Genomic DNA, 17,585 nt, shown 5'->3' with positions numbered 1-17,585 from the left:
CGTGAGATCGGGTGAACGAGCTGGCCAAGAAAAGGGTCCTCCACGTCCTATCCATCGACCAGGAAAATTTGTGTCCAATATGGCCCGAGCCTGAATGGAGTTGTGAGTAGTATTGTTCATATGAAATTGTTCCTTGAAACCAGAGAGTTGGAACAAATTAATATTATTTATTGTTACACAAAAACATAAATTGCAAACAATTTTCTTTTGCAAAATTCTTTGCAAACATTTTTTGAATAAAATTTGTTTATGCAATGTTCTCAACGGAAAACCAAAACCGTTATTACATAAAGGGAACAAAATGGATCTGAAACTACCAAATGTTTATAAATGTTCGAAGTTTGCAATTTTTTTTACAAAATTTTTCAAACAAAAAATTCTTCGGTGTAATGTAACAATACAGGGTTTGTTTGAAATTTCGGATACTTACTAATTTGGGTCCCCTAATCACGAATCTGCACTTAAAATTTGTCGCCGACATATAGAAATTCCTGAATTATGGCTAGCCCCAAGGACCATTGGCGCTAGCCCCACGAACCATTGGCACGTGGTTAGGTTAGGTTAGGAAACATTAAATTTTAGGGTCATAGTAATATCAGGAATATATATATTTCGTTCTTTAAGTATTCGAAACTGAAAATCTTGTGATAAATAATGAGCAATTCTGCATTGTCGGTTTCGATGACTGACCCTCTTAAGTTTGACACGTGAGCGCCAAATTTTAACTTCAGATTCGTGATTAGGAGCCCTAATTTACTGAGTATGCCGAATTTCAAACAAAATGGAGAAATTCCCGGTATTGTAAAATCGCTCCAATTCTTCTTTTTCTACACGGAATCCAAATATGTAAAACAAATGGGGTGTTCCATTTGAAATTTCAAATTTACCCCCTCCCCCCCTAAGGGGTGGGTGGCGGCGACAAAATTTTTGCGGCATTGACTTACCCCCTCAATAGTATCGAACTTTTATTCTGTGCAATTTTTCGATTGGATGCATTCTGCATGCGATATTCCATACTATCATTATAAATGGACCACCCGGTATATTCCTGATACTACCACAACACCAAATTTCTAACTATGTTTGCCTAACCTAACCGAAACTAACCTAACCACAAGTCAATGGTTCATGGGGCTAGCGTCAATGGTTCACAATTATTTTGCAATTTCTAGATCCTGATACTACCACGACACAAAATTTTAACTATGCTTGCCGAACCTAACCACACATCAATAGTTCGCAATTATTTTGCAATTTCTGTACGTTTCCGACAAATTTTAACTTCAGATTCGTCATTAGCAGGCCTCAATTAGTAAGTATGCCAAATATGAAGAAAATCGGAGAAGGGTCCGGTCATCTTCAGTCATACCAAATTCCATTCTACTTGCAATCGTTACAGGGTTTTAAAAACAAATTGTACAACTGGTTAGTTTTGTACCCATTTTATGATATTAATGAGTTTTTTGAATGTCTAGTATGCATATAATTTAGTTTTGGTACATAATTTAATAAGCTTTTTATAGCCTATTATTGGTTTGACACTATATTGTGCATATCCTAACTATTGACTTTGTCTATTGCTGTACTTGGCCTAATGGCAATAATTTTATTATTATTATTATTAATAAGCTTTGTTAACAATATTTGCTTTTTTTTGGAGTGAGGAGCCCTGTTGATATGTAACCAGACTCCTGATGCTTTTCCACAGTCGCTGTATCTGAAAACTGATATTTTTAGTAGATTTATTATTATACAAACATTATATGAATAAATTAATCATGAACGTTTACATTTCAACAACCTTATCTTACTTTGACTTGTAAAAGATTATGATAATAAAATGTAGAACACTCTATGATAGAAGTGTGCTTGTTGTGAACTATTTGTTTTGTTGTATGCTAATGGAGATGCATAGTACAGTATTGTGCAAATTAGTTGGGAAGAGATAAACGAGTGCTAACATTGAAGTATGAACATTGTATTTTTTCTTTTACAGGGAAACTACAGATACACAAACTCTTTTTGCAATGTTTGTTTGTATTACAGTTAAATCGAAGTTCAAGACTATGTTATTTTCATTTTAGTAGGAGATATTACCTCCTTTAGCTTTAGAAACATCTTTCACTCTTTCACACATGGAATGAATTAGTTTCATGCACATGTCCTTCACTTCTGCTTTCATAAAGTATACACATACATGCTAAGATGGTATAAGAAATTATCTGTTAATGTTTAGTAGAAATTTTGAAATTTATATTTACATTTTATTACAATTGTCATCTGAAAAAATCATCTAAAATCTAGAATTGTACTTGAATTTTATTTAGCCAATCTATGTTTTGTCTCTGATATTTTTGTGACTAATCAATGCTTTTTGACAGAAAACATGTAACTACTTCTATTTCAGAATAAAAACCATTCAACTGGAAAAGATTAAACTACGAATCGTGCATGAGGTTGAATCTACCGATCAAGAGGAGAAATGTCTGACTGATTACAAACATGAAATGGATCTTCTCTTACAAGAGAAGATGGCACATGTAGAAGAACTTCGACAGATACATGCTGATATTAACACTGTAAGTAACATACTGCTATATATTTTTTCACATGAAGCTATTTAGATTCAAGTTCCAATTGTCTGTGTTATCACTAAAGCCCGGATTTCTATGTAATTACATATTTTTTCCTTTATATGTACAAGCGTGGAATTAAAATATATTGACGAATTACGTCAGTAGAGATGTCACAGTGAAGTTTTATATTACATATTTTTACATATTTTACTAAATGTTACATATTCCTAAGATATGAAATATTTTTTACATAAAACAGTCCTTAAGAGGAAAATCCAATGAACTTTTGGCTTACTAGTTAAAAAAGTATCTTCTCACTTCCCCTCCCCATTTCCAGGTCTAAAAAAATATAGCAACTTAAAAGTGCGATTTGCCTTCGTTGTACGTACATAGCAGTTCGTTGATTCGCAGCATCGTAACAATTACATCAAGATTCGACAGTGTTTCAGTTTCCAGTTTGTAACATGGAGCGGCAAGCAACACACAGCGAACTAAGAGAACCAACAATGGAAGGCAGCAAGTACAACGCTGAGAGGCACTTACCTTTCATCCGTACATTGTTGTGATCGTTTTGATTTTTGCAGCCGGCGGCGACAAATCTTGAATGAAGTATTGTTAACTCAACCGTAGAATTTCGTATATATATTTCGTCGCCTTTTCATTTTAACCATTGGAGTTTTAAGAAGAGCTTGCCTCAGTATTTAAACAGTGTTTTAGCTGTAGAAAGCTGGAATGGCTCCGCCTACCTCCTTGTTATCTCAAAAGTTGCGATCTTGGATAGCAGTCGATGATGCATTTACTACGGATGGTAAAGTTATTTTTTGTCGAGTGTGCGATAAAAAAGTTGGGTTCACTATGAAGTCTCAATTAGATCAACATGTTCGCACTTCACTTCATGTGAAAAACAAACAACTACGGAGTGAAAAGAAGCAAGTTTTACTAACCCAGATGCAAGAGGATTCTTCATTCAGTGTGTTTTACAAGGAAATGTGCAAGGCAATGATTGCAGCAAACATCCCGTGGTATAAAATTCAAGTACCGAAGTTCCGGGATTTTCTGGAAAAATATTGTGGCCGTAAACTTCCTGACGAGTCAACCCTTCGAAAGCGATATCTTCCACATTCCTACAAAGAAACTTTAGAATCAATTAGGGCAGAAGTAGGCAGTTCCTATGTGTGGATTTCCATCGACGAAACAACTGATGCTTTGGGACGGTATGTAAGTAATTTCATTGTTGGAACGCTAATTGCTGATTCTCCATCTACACCACATCTCATTACATGCAAAGTTCTAGAGCGTACTAATCATTCCACCATAGCACGATTTGTGAATGACAGTCTTAAATTGTTGTATCCGGATGGCGTACAAGAAGAGAGAGTTCTTCTCATGTTCACAGACAGTGCGTCATACATGTTAAAAGCTGCTACGGCATTTAAAGTGTTTTATCCTAACTTGATCCACTTTACTTGCTTGGCACATGCTCTCCAACGCATTGCTGAGGAGGTGAGAGGCAATTTCCCGGAAGTCAACCAACTTATTTCTTCCACGAAAAAGGTGTTTCTGAAGGCACCACAACGTGTGCAAGTTTACAAGGAACAATTGCCAGGTGTACCACTTCCTCCGGAACCTATTCTTACTAGATGGGGCACTTGGATCCGGGCAAGTAAGTTTTACAACGAACATTTTGAAGAAGTGAAATCTGTGCTTGACTCATTTTCGGCGGGCTCAGCTGTATCGGTACACACTGCTCAAAATCTCTTCAAGGACACCAAACTTGCTTGCGATATGGCATACATAAACAGCAATTTTGGTTGGATTGATGCAAGCATAAAAAAACTTGAAACTGTTGGGCTTCCTCTCCTGGAAGCCATGGATATATATGAGGATGCAAGAAAGAAACTGTCTGCTGTTGGAGGAGATGTGGGAGAGAAAGCTCGAAGAAAATTTGATGCAGTGACTGAAAGAAACCCAGGTTACGTCAGCTTATTTACAGTGAGCCGCATTCTCAATGGTGAAACAGTTAACCCTCCCAATGATATTTTTCCCGACCACATTCACCTCCTGAAGTACGCTACGGTTACTTCTTGTGACGTGGAGAGAAGTTTCTCTGCGTACAAGAACATATTATCTGATCGGCGACAAACATTTACTTCTGAACATTTGGAAATGTACCTGGTAACATATTGTAAGTTAAATAATTAAATACAGTGACTGCCCCAAGATCAAAGGTAACCTGTATTTTTGTAAGTGCTTTTTGAGTGAAAAATTTGGGCAACGAAAATTTACTACTGGACATTTTGAATGGTACCTGGTGACATTGTATATTAAATATTGAATATATTCAAATTGTGGTTAATATTTTTGCATATAAGAACATAAAAAATACTTAATGTAAGCATTGTAATATTGTAACTTCAATTTTTGTAAGTCTTTTTGAAATAAACATATCCCTTTGTGAGGAAAAAATGTAACAAAAATAGGAAGTAACGTTTGGAATAAATATTTATAGTACATATTTCATTACGAATTTACATATTTTTTACATATTTCAGACATTTTTATTACATATTTATGTACATATTTTAGGGGTTGATATTACATAAAAATCCGGGCTTTAGTTATCACACACTAGGAAAATCAGGAGAACCTGGCAATCTCCGGGAAAATCATCTAATTGATCAATGAGTCCCAGTGAACACATCTGAAGGACTAAAATATGCTCTTGCCTACGTATAATAATAATTACAAGTAATATCTACTAATAATTCAGTAACTTGCTTCATGTGTTTGATGTGCATTTTGTGTGCTGTAATACAGGGGGAGGAGAAGGGAGGGAAACAGATCGGAATCATTTCTCTTGAAGTTTACGTACGGTTCTTACAAACATAAAAACACAGACTGCTTGTTTTCACAGTTGAAGTTGCTACATTACAACATTTTAACATTGACAACATTCATTGTATAACTGATTCTTTTTTCTTTAAAAAAAATAACCATTGTTATAACTGTATCTTTAATCAAACTAAAAATAAATGTCTGATGAAGGGAGCGTGTGTTCTGAAATGTGACAACGAAAAACTCTATTTTTATGCTTGTAATAACTAGACTACAAGAGAAATCATTCTACAATGCAAGCAATGCATACATACAAGAAAAATTATTAGATCTGAATCGACAAACAGAAAACATTTCGTGCTGGGCCATGGTAATCCAATGCCACCCTTCTCGGGTTTATTGACATAATAAATTTTCAGTCCATATTTTCACTTGTTGGCCTTTCTTCTTTGCAATTTATAAATATTTTTTTTAAAATAACTTCACTTCAGAAAGTTTAAATTCATATTTTGTACTGCAGGAAACTGAAGTAATTTCTCCTTTAGGATACCCTTTGAATTTTCAGTTCATAACCAACACTGTGCATCTGCAAAACTCACTTTCATTTTTAAATAAATGTCATTTAGTGACCGCAAATCAATACACAAATCTGTTTCAAGCATTTCGTACCATGTTTCAGTGTTGAAAAATTGAAGTCGAAAAAACAAACTAGGCTGAATTACTCTAATAAGAAAAGTACCGATTCAATCACGACATGCGCTGTTGTATATATCGTGAATCATATGAAATGATTGGTTTCCACATGAGATGTTTTAGTAGTAAGTAGCTACTACTTAGTGTTTTATGTTAAGATTGTATTTGCATATTTTAATTTTTATTCTTATTGTTGGTGGTTTAGGAATTTGCATCTTTCCTGCCAACATGATTTGAACAAGTGTTCTTGGGATACCAGCCAAGTTAAAATCACGTTAGTGTCCCCACGTTTCGAGAGCATACATGACTGCGATCTTCAAGGAGAAGCATGATGAGATTAATATATGCTCTCAAAACATTGGATGCTAACGCCGATTTAACCTGGCTGGTAACCTTAGAAGACTTGTTTGAATGTTGATGATTTGTTTTTGATTTTTATTATTAATGCTAACCATATATATATATATATATATATATATATATATTTTGCAATGTCTCTTTTCCAGATGGAAAATGTTATTAAACAGGCAGAAGAATCTCGCAACAGATCGTTGGATGCTGCAAGACGCTTGCATGATGAATATCGTCCCTTAAAAATGGACATTGATAGAATGCGCCGTGACTATTTAGGACTGGATAGACTACCCGAACTTCATGAAGAGGAATCTGACTTGATTCCAGTCGAGTAAGTATTCTGCACTTTGAGACTTTTTTTTTTGTAAGCCCATTTTATGTACTATCACGGTCAGAAATGGTGCGTTCTTAGCTGTTACCTTCTATTCAGGATGTTCTCGGTGAATCGGATCCCACCTTACATTGTAGGTCCAGTCCTAATTAGCCTGTCTGTGCAAAAAGTTCTGTACATCCTGTACAAACAGGATATTCTTGGTTTAATTTTTAAACTGAGAGTTTAAACAGTTCTGATTTACCTTTCTGTGGATAAAGTGGGTAGAATATGGAGCGGTACCGGCTAATATTGACATACCTAGTGTTTTGTTGGTAAAATTGATAATTGTAGTGATCATAAGTTTCTTTAAATAACCTGAAACTGAGTCCATAATTGTGCAGTTTTGTTATTGTTATGTATATAAAGGTGTAATTAACATATATTGGTTTTGTATAGTAGACACATATGAACTGGCTATAGTGCTATAGTGTATACCCCATTTTTAGAGTGTCTTCATGGGAGAGTGATTAGCACAGCATGCTATGATGCCAATGGTCCAGGTTTGAATCCTGCCTGGGCATGAGTGTTATTTGAGTGTCCATTCATCAGTTTCATTAAATCATCACTCATTCTCATATTTGCATTTAGCCAATAGTGGCAGAACTAAGTAAAGTAAAATAAACCAAACTTTAATTACAAGTTGGGTGACTTTCTGTAAAAGGCACCCAAATGCCAATCTTCCTTCCATGTAGCACACACCAGAAACTGCATGTTTGCAGGGTAATGAGGCTCTTGTGAGCTGGATCTACAGTCAGTAGCGATGTGTGTCGTCATGTTCCCTCGTCTGTCTTTATGCTCAGTATCACTTTCCAATCTCGGCTTTTATCAGTAGCATATTGATCTTGACTCTTCAATATGCTTTACTTTGTTTTTAGTAAGGAACTTGGCTTTTATATTTTTGTGTAAATGGGAAGAAATGGTGAAACACTTATTCCATGATGTTCAGGGGGAAACATTTTGAGGCCAACCATTCCCACAAGGGGGTAGGCTGGGAGCAAGGGAGGTCTAAGAATATGTCGTTTGAAAGGTCTTATCATAACAACAACAATACAGCAAATCCGGGGCCTCTACGTAGCTCCAATTGACCATGAAATCAAATGTGGAATATGAGCTTACCTAGTATTTACAGAAGATGTTCGAAATGAGCCCCATTCTCTTGTTTGAAGGAGAATGCAGACGGAGTATCGAACCAGACCAAGTAATCAGTGTTACTGTCGCGATGAATATTCAATGGGACCATTCTGCTTGTGTTCTCGTAAGCAAATGGACCGGACCGCAAAAGTTCGAAGTGCACTTTGAGATACTGGACATAGAAGAGTTGTAGTGTCGTGCACACTGTGTTCTACTAACGTGTTTCCTGTATCTTCTGTTACCGTGGGTCTGTTTATGTGTGTGTATTGCTGGTTAAAGTATTTGCAATGACGAGAAAAATGAATGGTGCCGGAAGGGTGCATTCTGGTGCAGACAAGGTAGAAATTATCTTTATTTTCGGTGAATGTGGCAGAAACTACCATGCCACTGCTAGACGATTTCACGAATTGTATCTGTTAAGTTTCGGGTTCGTTATGTTCTTCGGCAATCCAGGAAATGGAGTTAAGAATAAGACTGAAGATCCAACACAAACAAAAGTGTATAATTCACCAACACAATATCAGAATAAGTACAATAACTTACATATCGGTATAAATGAAAGAAGTCTCGTCACGAAGAACGGCTATGACTTTGAGACATACATGACAGGAGCAATACACAGACTGATAACAAACAACACTTAATAACCAGGTCTGGCGTATAAGTTCAATCGGTATACGACAGTATCCCCAATGCCATAGTATTGACCATAAGTATGTTTCAGACCTTTTGAAAAAATTCCGTGATACGCAAAACGTCAATGACAGACTGCATCCAGGGTGACCTCGCATCGATGAGGCAACAGTGTTGGAAGTTATAGGATGCGTGACTGTAAACACGGAAATGTCTCTCAGACAAATAGAAGAAGCAAGTAACATTCCACCAGTAAGGTGTTAAAATTACACAAATTTCATCCTTACAAAATGCAGATAAAGTAAGAACTAGGAGATGATGATTTCGATAGACAAATTGAGTTTTGCGAAATTATGTGCAACAGGATTGCTAACAACGAGAACTTCTTACACAACATCTGTTTTAGTGACGAAATTTTTTTTCCTAAATGGCTGTGTTAATAAACACAATGTTCGAGTATGGGCAGATGTTAGTCCTGATGTTGTGAGGGAAGGCCATACGCAAACCACAATTGGACCCCTATTTCTTAATGGCAATTTAAACTGTAATCTGTACCTGCAAATTCTACGTGACACAGTGGATCCCTTGGAAACGGACCTTGTAGAAAACTCAGTCGATGTCAACGGTGTGCCTGAATTTGATGCGGACAATATCGTTTTTCAGCAAGATGGATGTCCTGCACACTCAACCGGGACATACGTGAGTTTTTTGAACGAACATTATCCCAATAGGTGGATAGGCCTTCTTGGTACCATCAAATGGCCTGCGAGATTGCCTGATTTGTCTCTGAACGATTTTTTCCTTTGAGGACACCTTAAATCTGTTGTGTACAAAACAGAACCTAGTAGTCTTGCTGATCTGCAACAAACAATAATAGCAGCCTGTAGAGACATTTCAGCAGACACGTTTTGAAAAGTGTGACGTGCATTTCATACTAGTCTGTTCTACTGCCAAGAAGTGAATGGGGCTCATTTCGAACATCATCTGTAAATAGTAGGTAAGCTCAATTTGACTTTTAGTGGTGTACGTGTTGTAACATCTTGTAAACCCCCTCCCCCCCCCAATTTGCCTTCAGTTGACATTGTACATGTAACTACAAGCCTCCTCCTCCATTTGCCTTGAGTTGTGATTGTGCATGTCTGTCCGTGTGCTCCTGGTAGCAATCTCAGGGGGCACGATGATATGCAGTTTTGTGTACGGACGTTTGCCATCTCTTGGGGGAGGGGGGTGTACATATTTGTAGACACTGCTAGGATATTTCCGAATCATGCTACAGTGTAGGAACATTTTTCCAGCTCCCACTGTTGTCTAGGAGTTGAGTCCTGTCCAATGCTCGTCATGTTCCACATTTGATTTCACCCCATTGTCAATTGGAACTACGTAGAAGCCCCGGATTTGCTGTATTATTATTGTTACGATAAGACCTTTCAAACGACATATTCTTCGACCCCCCCCCCTTGCTATTTGATAAAATTGAGTCGACCCCAGCATACCCCTTTGTGGGGGGCCCAGGTAGGGAATGTTTCCTCCTGAACATCATGGAATACGTGTTTCACCATTTCTTCCTATTTATAGCACAATACCCAGGGTGGGGTGAGAATTTATGGACACCCTGTATATGTACTGATGGTGTGAAGCTTATACAAAAGGAAATGTAAACAGGATTTCTCTTGATTTAAAATTCATTAATTTTGTGTGGGAGAGAAGGAAAGAGAGAAAGATGAAAAATACAAAATACTAATCATGTTAAACCATAAATAGTGTCAATATCATTAAACTGTAAAAAAACATGGCATCTGATATTTTTCGAACTATAATTTAAAAGAATTCCAAAATTCAGGTACAAAGACTATAAAAAAATGTAAGTTAATATTTTAACTTTCAATTATAGAATATCCAGAATGTTTTATTTTCACTAAAAGAAAAGTTAATGAAATTATTATTAGTTTCATTAATAAACTCAACAAACATTTCCATAGTAGTTACAGTATGAGAAACGAAAAAATATATGTTTATGTATATTTTTTATTTGTTTTAATCAAGCTGTTCAAATATTTTAAGGGACATTTACTAGAAGAAGCCTTTCTATAGAAAACATATATCTATGTGCATGGTGTCAAAAACCATGCAAGCAAATTTAAGCGTGTTTTCTTTTAAAAAATCCAATTTAAATAAAAAATCAACAAAAATTATTTTTAAATTAAAATTATGATTTTTATCCATCCTGATTTGTATTATTGCTTGTCACTATTGGCAGATTGTGATGAAAGTCTGCTACTTAGTTGTCCATCCACGAGGTCAGCAGAAGCCAGCTTTTATAAATGCCATAGAGATTCTAGTTCTTCAATGTATGTTACTTTGTTATGGGTATAAAGGTCATCTTCAAATACTCTGCTCAAAAATTTTTGTTATGATTCTAGTTAAAATATTTGTTCACTGGCTAAAATATGTTCCATTTTGTTTTGTCCATTACAGTTATTTTGACAGGCATAAGCCAGAGTGGCACAATGAAACAGATCATCGTGCACTGACAAGCATGGCTCTTGCACATGGATCAACATCTGCATTCCTCGCTCCACCCCAGCCTCCACTTCAGTTAGTGCAAAGTGGTGGAAAGCATGATCGTTCTATGCCTGCACCTGGACCAGCTCCAACTTTTAGGTAAGTTTTTCATTTCTAGTGGAAATTTGCCATTGAAAATAATCTAGAAATAAATGAAAAGTGAAATATATATCCCACTACCCATGGTACATTAAATCTATTCATGAAATCAGACTAAATAAAAGAGTTTTATGCACTAATAACAGAGTTGTCCCATGGTGCTGAACTGAATCACCCTGCATATTTCCTTGCCAACTAAAGTTGTAGGTGCTATTAAAAAGGAGTAAAGTAATATAACACAATAATTAACACTAGGTGGACGGTGGTTTCCTAGCTACCTATTAGGACAAACCCGTAATTTTGACGGTACAGTTTTTCCAAGTCATATTTTTCACTGCTTTTATTCTGACCATGAAAAAAACTCTTTGTGTTTCTCGATTTCTTTTATTTTCACATCATTATAACCATTTGTTACAAATTCTGGCTCCTACAGTGGCTAATAGATGGACACAAAGGAACAAATTGTCTGGGTAAAAGGGCCATGTTGTTCATATTCAGTTAATTCATGGAAGACGTGGAGTTAACATTGTTAAAATTATAATTAAATATATACTGGGTTTTCATAAATGATTGTCGGGGTTTCCTCATTGTTGTAATCGATCTGGGCGAATGACACGGTCCACACAAATGCACAATATTGTTGAGAAACTCAACAAGTTTTGTTCCTTATTTGTTTCATAGACCTCTGTTTCCCAATTCTGCTGCCGCAGTTTTTCAAAATGTCAGATATTACTAGTGAGAAGGCATTCTGTGTCCTTGAATATCACGCAACAAGGTCCATTACAGTTGTGTAACAACATTTTTCTGCACGATATCTGAAAGATTTACCTTCAGACAATTTGATTAGAAGGTGGTATGCACAGTTCAAACAAAAAGGTTGCATTTGCAAAGGCAAAAGCAGTAGTCTACCATCAGTGTCGGAACATGATGTGGAGCGAGTTCGTGAAACCTATCTATGGAGCCCGAAGAAATTCATTCCTGCTGGATCCAAGGAACTAAACATTCCGAAGACAACATTATGGAGTGTTTTACGAAAACGGCTAAACTCCACCTAAGTCTGCATCAAAAGCTAACACGTAATGACCGTCATGTACAGGAAACGTTTGCCAGCGATATGCAAAATCTCATGGCTGACGATGAAAATTTCATCGAGAATTCGTTTCCACTGACGAGGTAACATTCCACCTAAGTGGAAAAGTAAACACACAATGTGCACATATGGGGAACGGAAAATCCTCATCAGTTTGTTGAGTTGGTTCGGGACTCGCCTAAAGTGAATGTTTTTTGTGCTGTGTCACGAGAAAAGGTGTATGGTCCATTCTTCTTCATGGAGAAAACTGTTATGGGATTGACATTCCTTGATATGTTGAATGAGTGGCTATTTCCTCAAGTGGAAGAAGATTCTAACACCTTCATCATGCAATTGGATGGAGCCCCACTTCACTTCCACTGTGAAATGTAATCATTGCTCAACAGAAAATTACCACAACGTTGGATTGGGTGCGGGAATGATGAGGATGAAAACATTTTATCATGGCTGCCTCGTTCCCCTGACCTTTCTCCTTGCAATTTTTTTTTCTCTGGGGATATGTAAAAGATACTGTTGACTATTCTCCATTACCCACTAACATTGAGGAACTGAAAACAAGCATAATGATTTCCATCAACAGTGTTACATGTGATATGCTATCCCGAGTGTGGCAGGATATGGACTATCGCTTAGATATCTGCAGCATATATCGCGAGGCGAGCACATGGAACATTTGTGACTTTGTCATAAAAACTTGGTGAGTTTTCTAACATTTTGCAAAAAATTGCATGCTATCTTTATTACGTAAAATACAGTGCTTGTTTGTAACCCCAACAATCATTTACGATAACCCTGTACATAAATACGTAAAATAAATCACCTGTCGACATCTTGGTGTGTTTGTATATTTCATGTACTTTTGAGTTTTTGTATTTGTAGAAACATTTTTCCTTACCATTTAGATTACATATGCCTTTTTCATTGGTGGGAACATTTGAAAAATATAATTATGTCATTCAATCACAAAAAATAGAAATACACGAACATTCACTTGGAAATGGGAAAATGCCAGCCTCATGGTGGTTAGCACATCGCGCTACAATGCCAGGAGTCCCGGGTTCGAATCCCGGCCTGGGCATGGATGTTTGTGAGTGTGCATACATCAATTTCATCATATCATAACTCATCCCCATCTTCGCAATTAGCCAAAAGTGGCACAGAAGCGAAGTAAAATAAAGAAAATTAATAAAAGAGGAAACTTTAATATGTAGACACTCACATGTATTGTCATTATCTTGTACATCTTAATCTAAAGAATAATTGTAGCTAAGTTAGTAAGTCATATGTAATGAATAGGGCCTGGGACTTTATAATCGGATTGAATAATGGGGCGAGATCTTTACGTATCTGATGAAAATCAGCAGAAATAGACAAACTTGATAAGGCATGTTTTTGACATATATTACCAATTTCTAGAGGCACATATTTTTGGTAAATAAAAAGGCAAAATTTCGGTACAAAAACTTAGTCAATTTCGGGTTCAAAAGCGGTAAATAAAATAAAATATCGGTGTTATAGCGGTGAAAAAATGGATGAAAAGTGGTATATAAAAAGACATATTGGTTTTAAAATTGTGAAAATAATCCTAAATTTGATTTAAAAACTACACGTATTCCACAGAATTAACATTTCACTTCTAATAGCACATTTATGTAGTTATCAGAGTATAGTTTATTTCTGTGTAAAGGAGTCCATTTTTGCTTCTCCAATATTAACAGCAGAATTAATAAATTTTCCGGAAATTGCATAACTCTCAGGATAATTCAGACCTCTGAAGGTGTCGCGTCGGTGAATAAACCCTGAATTTCGTGTTTAAGAGTTAATTTCGCTTTTTGCAGTTCATTTCGCATTATTTCGTGACAAAATATGGTCACAAAATGCACCTCACACCTTTCAAAAACATGAAAAATTAACACTACAATGTGTTTTTTCAAATTTCGTTTTTTCGTCAAAAACGAAATATGCATGCCCCTACCAATTTCACATTTTTACAACATATATCCAACTTTCTCGTAATAAGACACATTTCTGTATAATTTCGTAATTGTCTTGCAAATAATCGGTTATTTTATAATTTATTCTTCATAACTTTAGCGCAACTGATAGTTTATATTATCCATGGCAAAATAAGGAAATTATGGACGAGGAAATTAAAAGCAGATGCAGTCTCGAAAAATAATAACCCCCTCTCCCACTTTTTTTTATCCCACCAACAATTTATAGTCGTGTGAACATTATTGAGGGAAAACATTCTCCGTCATTGTTGTGCAGGCACGAGAACTACTGGACAGGGAGTAAACACGTTTCAATTGTTCTCATTTCTTTATAATTTTTTCGCTTCTCACAACAATCAGTGAAAATTAAAAATAACATTCCGTACATTACAAAACTCTACTCTATCTGCAATCAAATATGGGAGTTTCAAGATCACTTGTCGTTTGAGCCAGGCACGAATCACTGTGTAACAGTGCGACTGGATAAAATACCATGGACAAGAACTTAAAAGATTGTAAGTGCATTGTGGAATGGAAACATATTTAGTATAACTTGTTGTGCCAAAAATTTTGTAGACTGTTTTTCAAATGCTATATACTTAATATTCCCCAAAATGATGTTGTTGTATTGATTGCTGCCACAAGATATGTGCATTGTGGAACAGAAATAATATTAAGTGTAACATGTTCTGACAAAAATTTTGTAGGCTGATTTTCAGATTCTACATAGTTAAAATCTGTCTTAAAAATGTTGTGTTAATGTATTCATTACCTAGATTTACCAAATGAGAGCGAGCTGCCAATTATGCTTTAGTTTCCACAAAGGTGTAAATCTGACATTATAGAAATGAAACTTGGGATAATTTCAGTGAACCTCACTATATTTTCAACATTCTTCGGTCAAAGGAATTCTGACTTCATTTAATATCTCACCCCTACCCTCGCGGTGGCTCAGTCGGTAACGCGTCTGACTACCATGCTAAAGGTCCCGGGTTCGATCCCCGGCTGGTTCAAATCCGGTAACTTTTCTAATGATGGAAGCGGCCCCGGTGCCCACCGAGTGTCGAATAACATGGGTACCTGGGGGAAACCCTGGGGGGTAAAGGCAGTCAGGGGCATGATGCTGATCACATCACCCCTGCTCACGACCGGATCAAGAAAGCGTGGGGTGTTACCCCCACACCCCCTATACGCCTTCATGGCATGGTGCTATGCACAGGGGAGCACTTTTTTACCCCTACCCTCGGCGATCTTCCCTGGAAGATACTGACTTCCCACATAATGAGAAATTCGAATGTACTGTTGTGCATATTTTTGGTTTTACTGGGAATATTTCTGCAATTTTCTGACATATTTTTAATTTTTTACAAAATAATTAAATACATATTTTAGTTTTATAGGACATAAAGTCCCGGGCCGAAGAAATGAACATTTATCCCGGCATTGTCATAATCTACTCTGCAGTCATCATTAGGGAATGGATTTTTAGGTGCTAAAATAGAAGGATTTATGACTTTATAAACTCCATTTTAGGACTTTTTAGGTGCTTATAATAAATTAATAGGCATAATTATTCATTAATAATAATTTTATGAAATAACTGGTTTTAGCTTCAATTTGTTTACAAAAGCTACTATTTTTAGTGCAATGAATACTATTCTTTGATTATAAAAATATACAATTTGTCCAATGTAAAAACTTGATCGTAGTTTGAACTACTGCACCACCATATGTTTTTCAATGTTCTCCGTGGTGAAGTTCTTCCAGTTGTCCGTGAGTGGGCGCTTGTACAGTCACTCTCACTTCTGGATTGTAACAATCCCATTAACTTTCAATGTCTGTGGAAAACCTTCTCTGCAGGAAGTTATTGGTGCAAACTTCATAAATGCAACTGTTCCTAATTCCCAAGGCAGATTTGGTTCACCCCGAGGTGTAGTGGTAACGTCGTCGAGTTGTAACGAAGAGGTTGTAGGTTCAATATCCGTTGAGGCACATACTGGTTCGGATCCCACTTTTTAACTGTAGGTCAAGTCCCCGATTAGTTCATCTGTGCTTAATGTGTGCTCAAAAAACTGAACCTCAAAACTTAAACCGCAGGCAGGTTCACAGTGGTCTCTCCTCTACACTAGGGCAGTTGTAGTTTCCGGCGCAAACCCTTCCCTTTAACCTAACTGTTGTGTCAATGGGGGAAATAGGCGACGTGATTGTTCACTTGCAGGTTTGCCTTTCCTACTCGTCTCAGCAGGCACTCAAAAGAACCAATTCCATGTTCTTGGAATCTTCCCACGCTCTTCCACTGTTGGGAATAATGCCGGCCCTGTTTTAACAACTGAATGATCTTGTAGCTAGGATTCTGTCCCAAAACAGGCTGCATTTTTGTTTGGTATGCTACACCTATGGTCCCTTTAATTGTCTGGGATGTACAGCGTTTAACAATGGAAAATGCCCATCCAGTCAGTTCACTCCACGTTTTTCCAATTTCGTGATGCAAGAATGTGGAAATTTGCACAGACGTTGACACCCTTTGCTGTTACATTGCTTCTTTTGCTGCTAGAATTTGTTCAAGATTCAAGGGTCTCAAACATTTGTGGCTTGTTCTTAATAAAAGTTATTTTTGAAGTTTAGCGAATTGTTTAAAAGGCATTTTTAAAGTCAAAATAGAGCTTTTAGGCATTTATAATTCATTTAGTCATTTTTAGGTCCTATAGAATTTCAGTAGAGGGGTCCTGTGTACATGAAATGCAAAGATATGTAAATAGCATACGTCTAGGATGAAGCAAGAAAAAGAAAATCGGTATGGACCTAGAAATCCATTCCCTACTCATCATATTCATAAATATTGTCCTCTCCCTCAGATTCGACATCTGACAAATCATGGAGATAATGAGGTTGCTACATCACGATCCAGTAAGCCACGTTCGGGCAACATATTGGACACTGCACTGAGCCAAATAGAGTAACCAAATAAAGGTTGCCAATATTTTACTGTAGATAATTCGTTGGCCAATCTGAACTAACATTCAACTTGAAAAATACATCTGTTAGACTAACAACATTGAGCAAAGATGAACTAAGGTTCACCCACACTAGAATATGCTATTGCTAACAGATGTATCTACCTAAAATATGTACCTGTCAAAATGACTGATGATCGTACTTATAGTAGTAATCCAACGTAGTAGCCTTCACATGCGAGATAAAATTTTAACTTTTTACACAAGTGTAGAGCATTAATATTTGTTAAT

General features: G+C 36.5%; 1 protein-coding gene across 1 annotated transcript in view; it reads left to right on the top strand.

Annotated features, from left to right (window-relative positions):
- The window catches only part of LOC145989380 (zinc finger C4H2 domain-containing protein), a 31,814-nt gene that overhangs the window by 2,106 nt on the left and 12,123 nt on the right, over window positions 1-17,585 (top strand). Inside the window, exons 2-4 of the mRNA XM_083124724.1 lie at window positions 2,408-2,579; window positions 6,611-6,789; window positions 11,071-11,256. Coding sequence (XP_082980850.1) covers window positions 2,408-2,579; window positions 6,611-6,789; window positions 11,071-11,256 — 537 coding nt within the window. The remainder of the gene's footprint in view (window positions 1-2,407; window positions 2,580-6,610; window positions 6,790-11,070; window positions 11,257-17,585) is intronic.

Source organism: Lepisma saccharinum, chromosome 6, assembly GCF_977018435.1.
Source record: "Lepisma saccharinum chromosome 6, izLepSacc3.1, whole genome shotgun sequence".
Classification (NCBI taxonomy): Eukaryota; Metazoa; Arthropoda; class Insecta; order Zygentoma; family Lepismatidae; genus Lepisma; species Lepisma saccharinum.
Note: the sequence above shows the minus strand (reverse complement) of the source record. Positions and strands in the feature narration are given on the sequence as shown.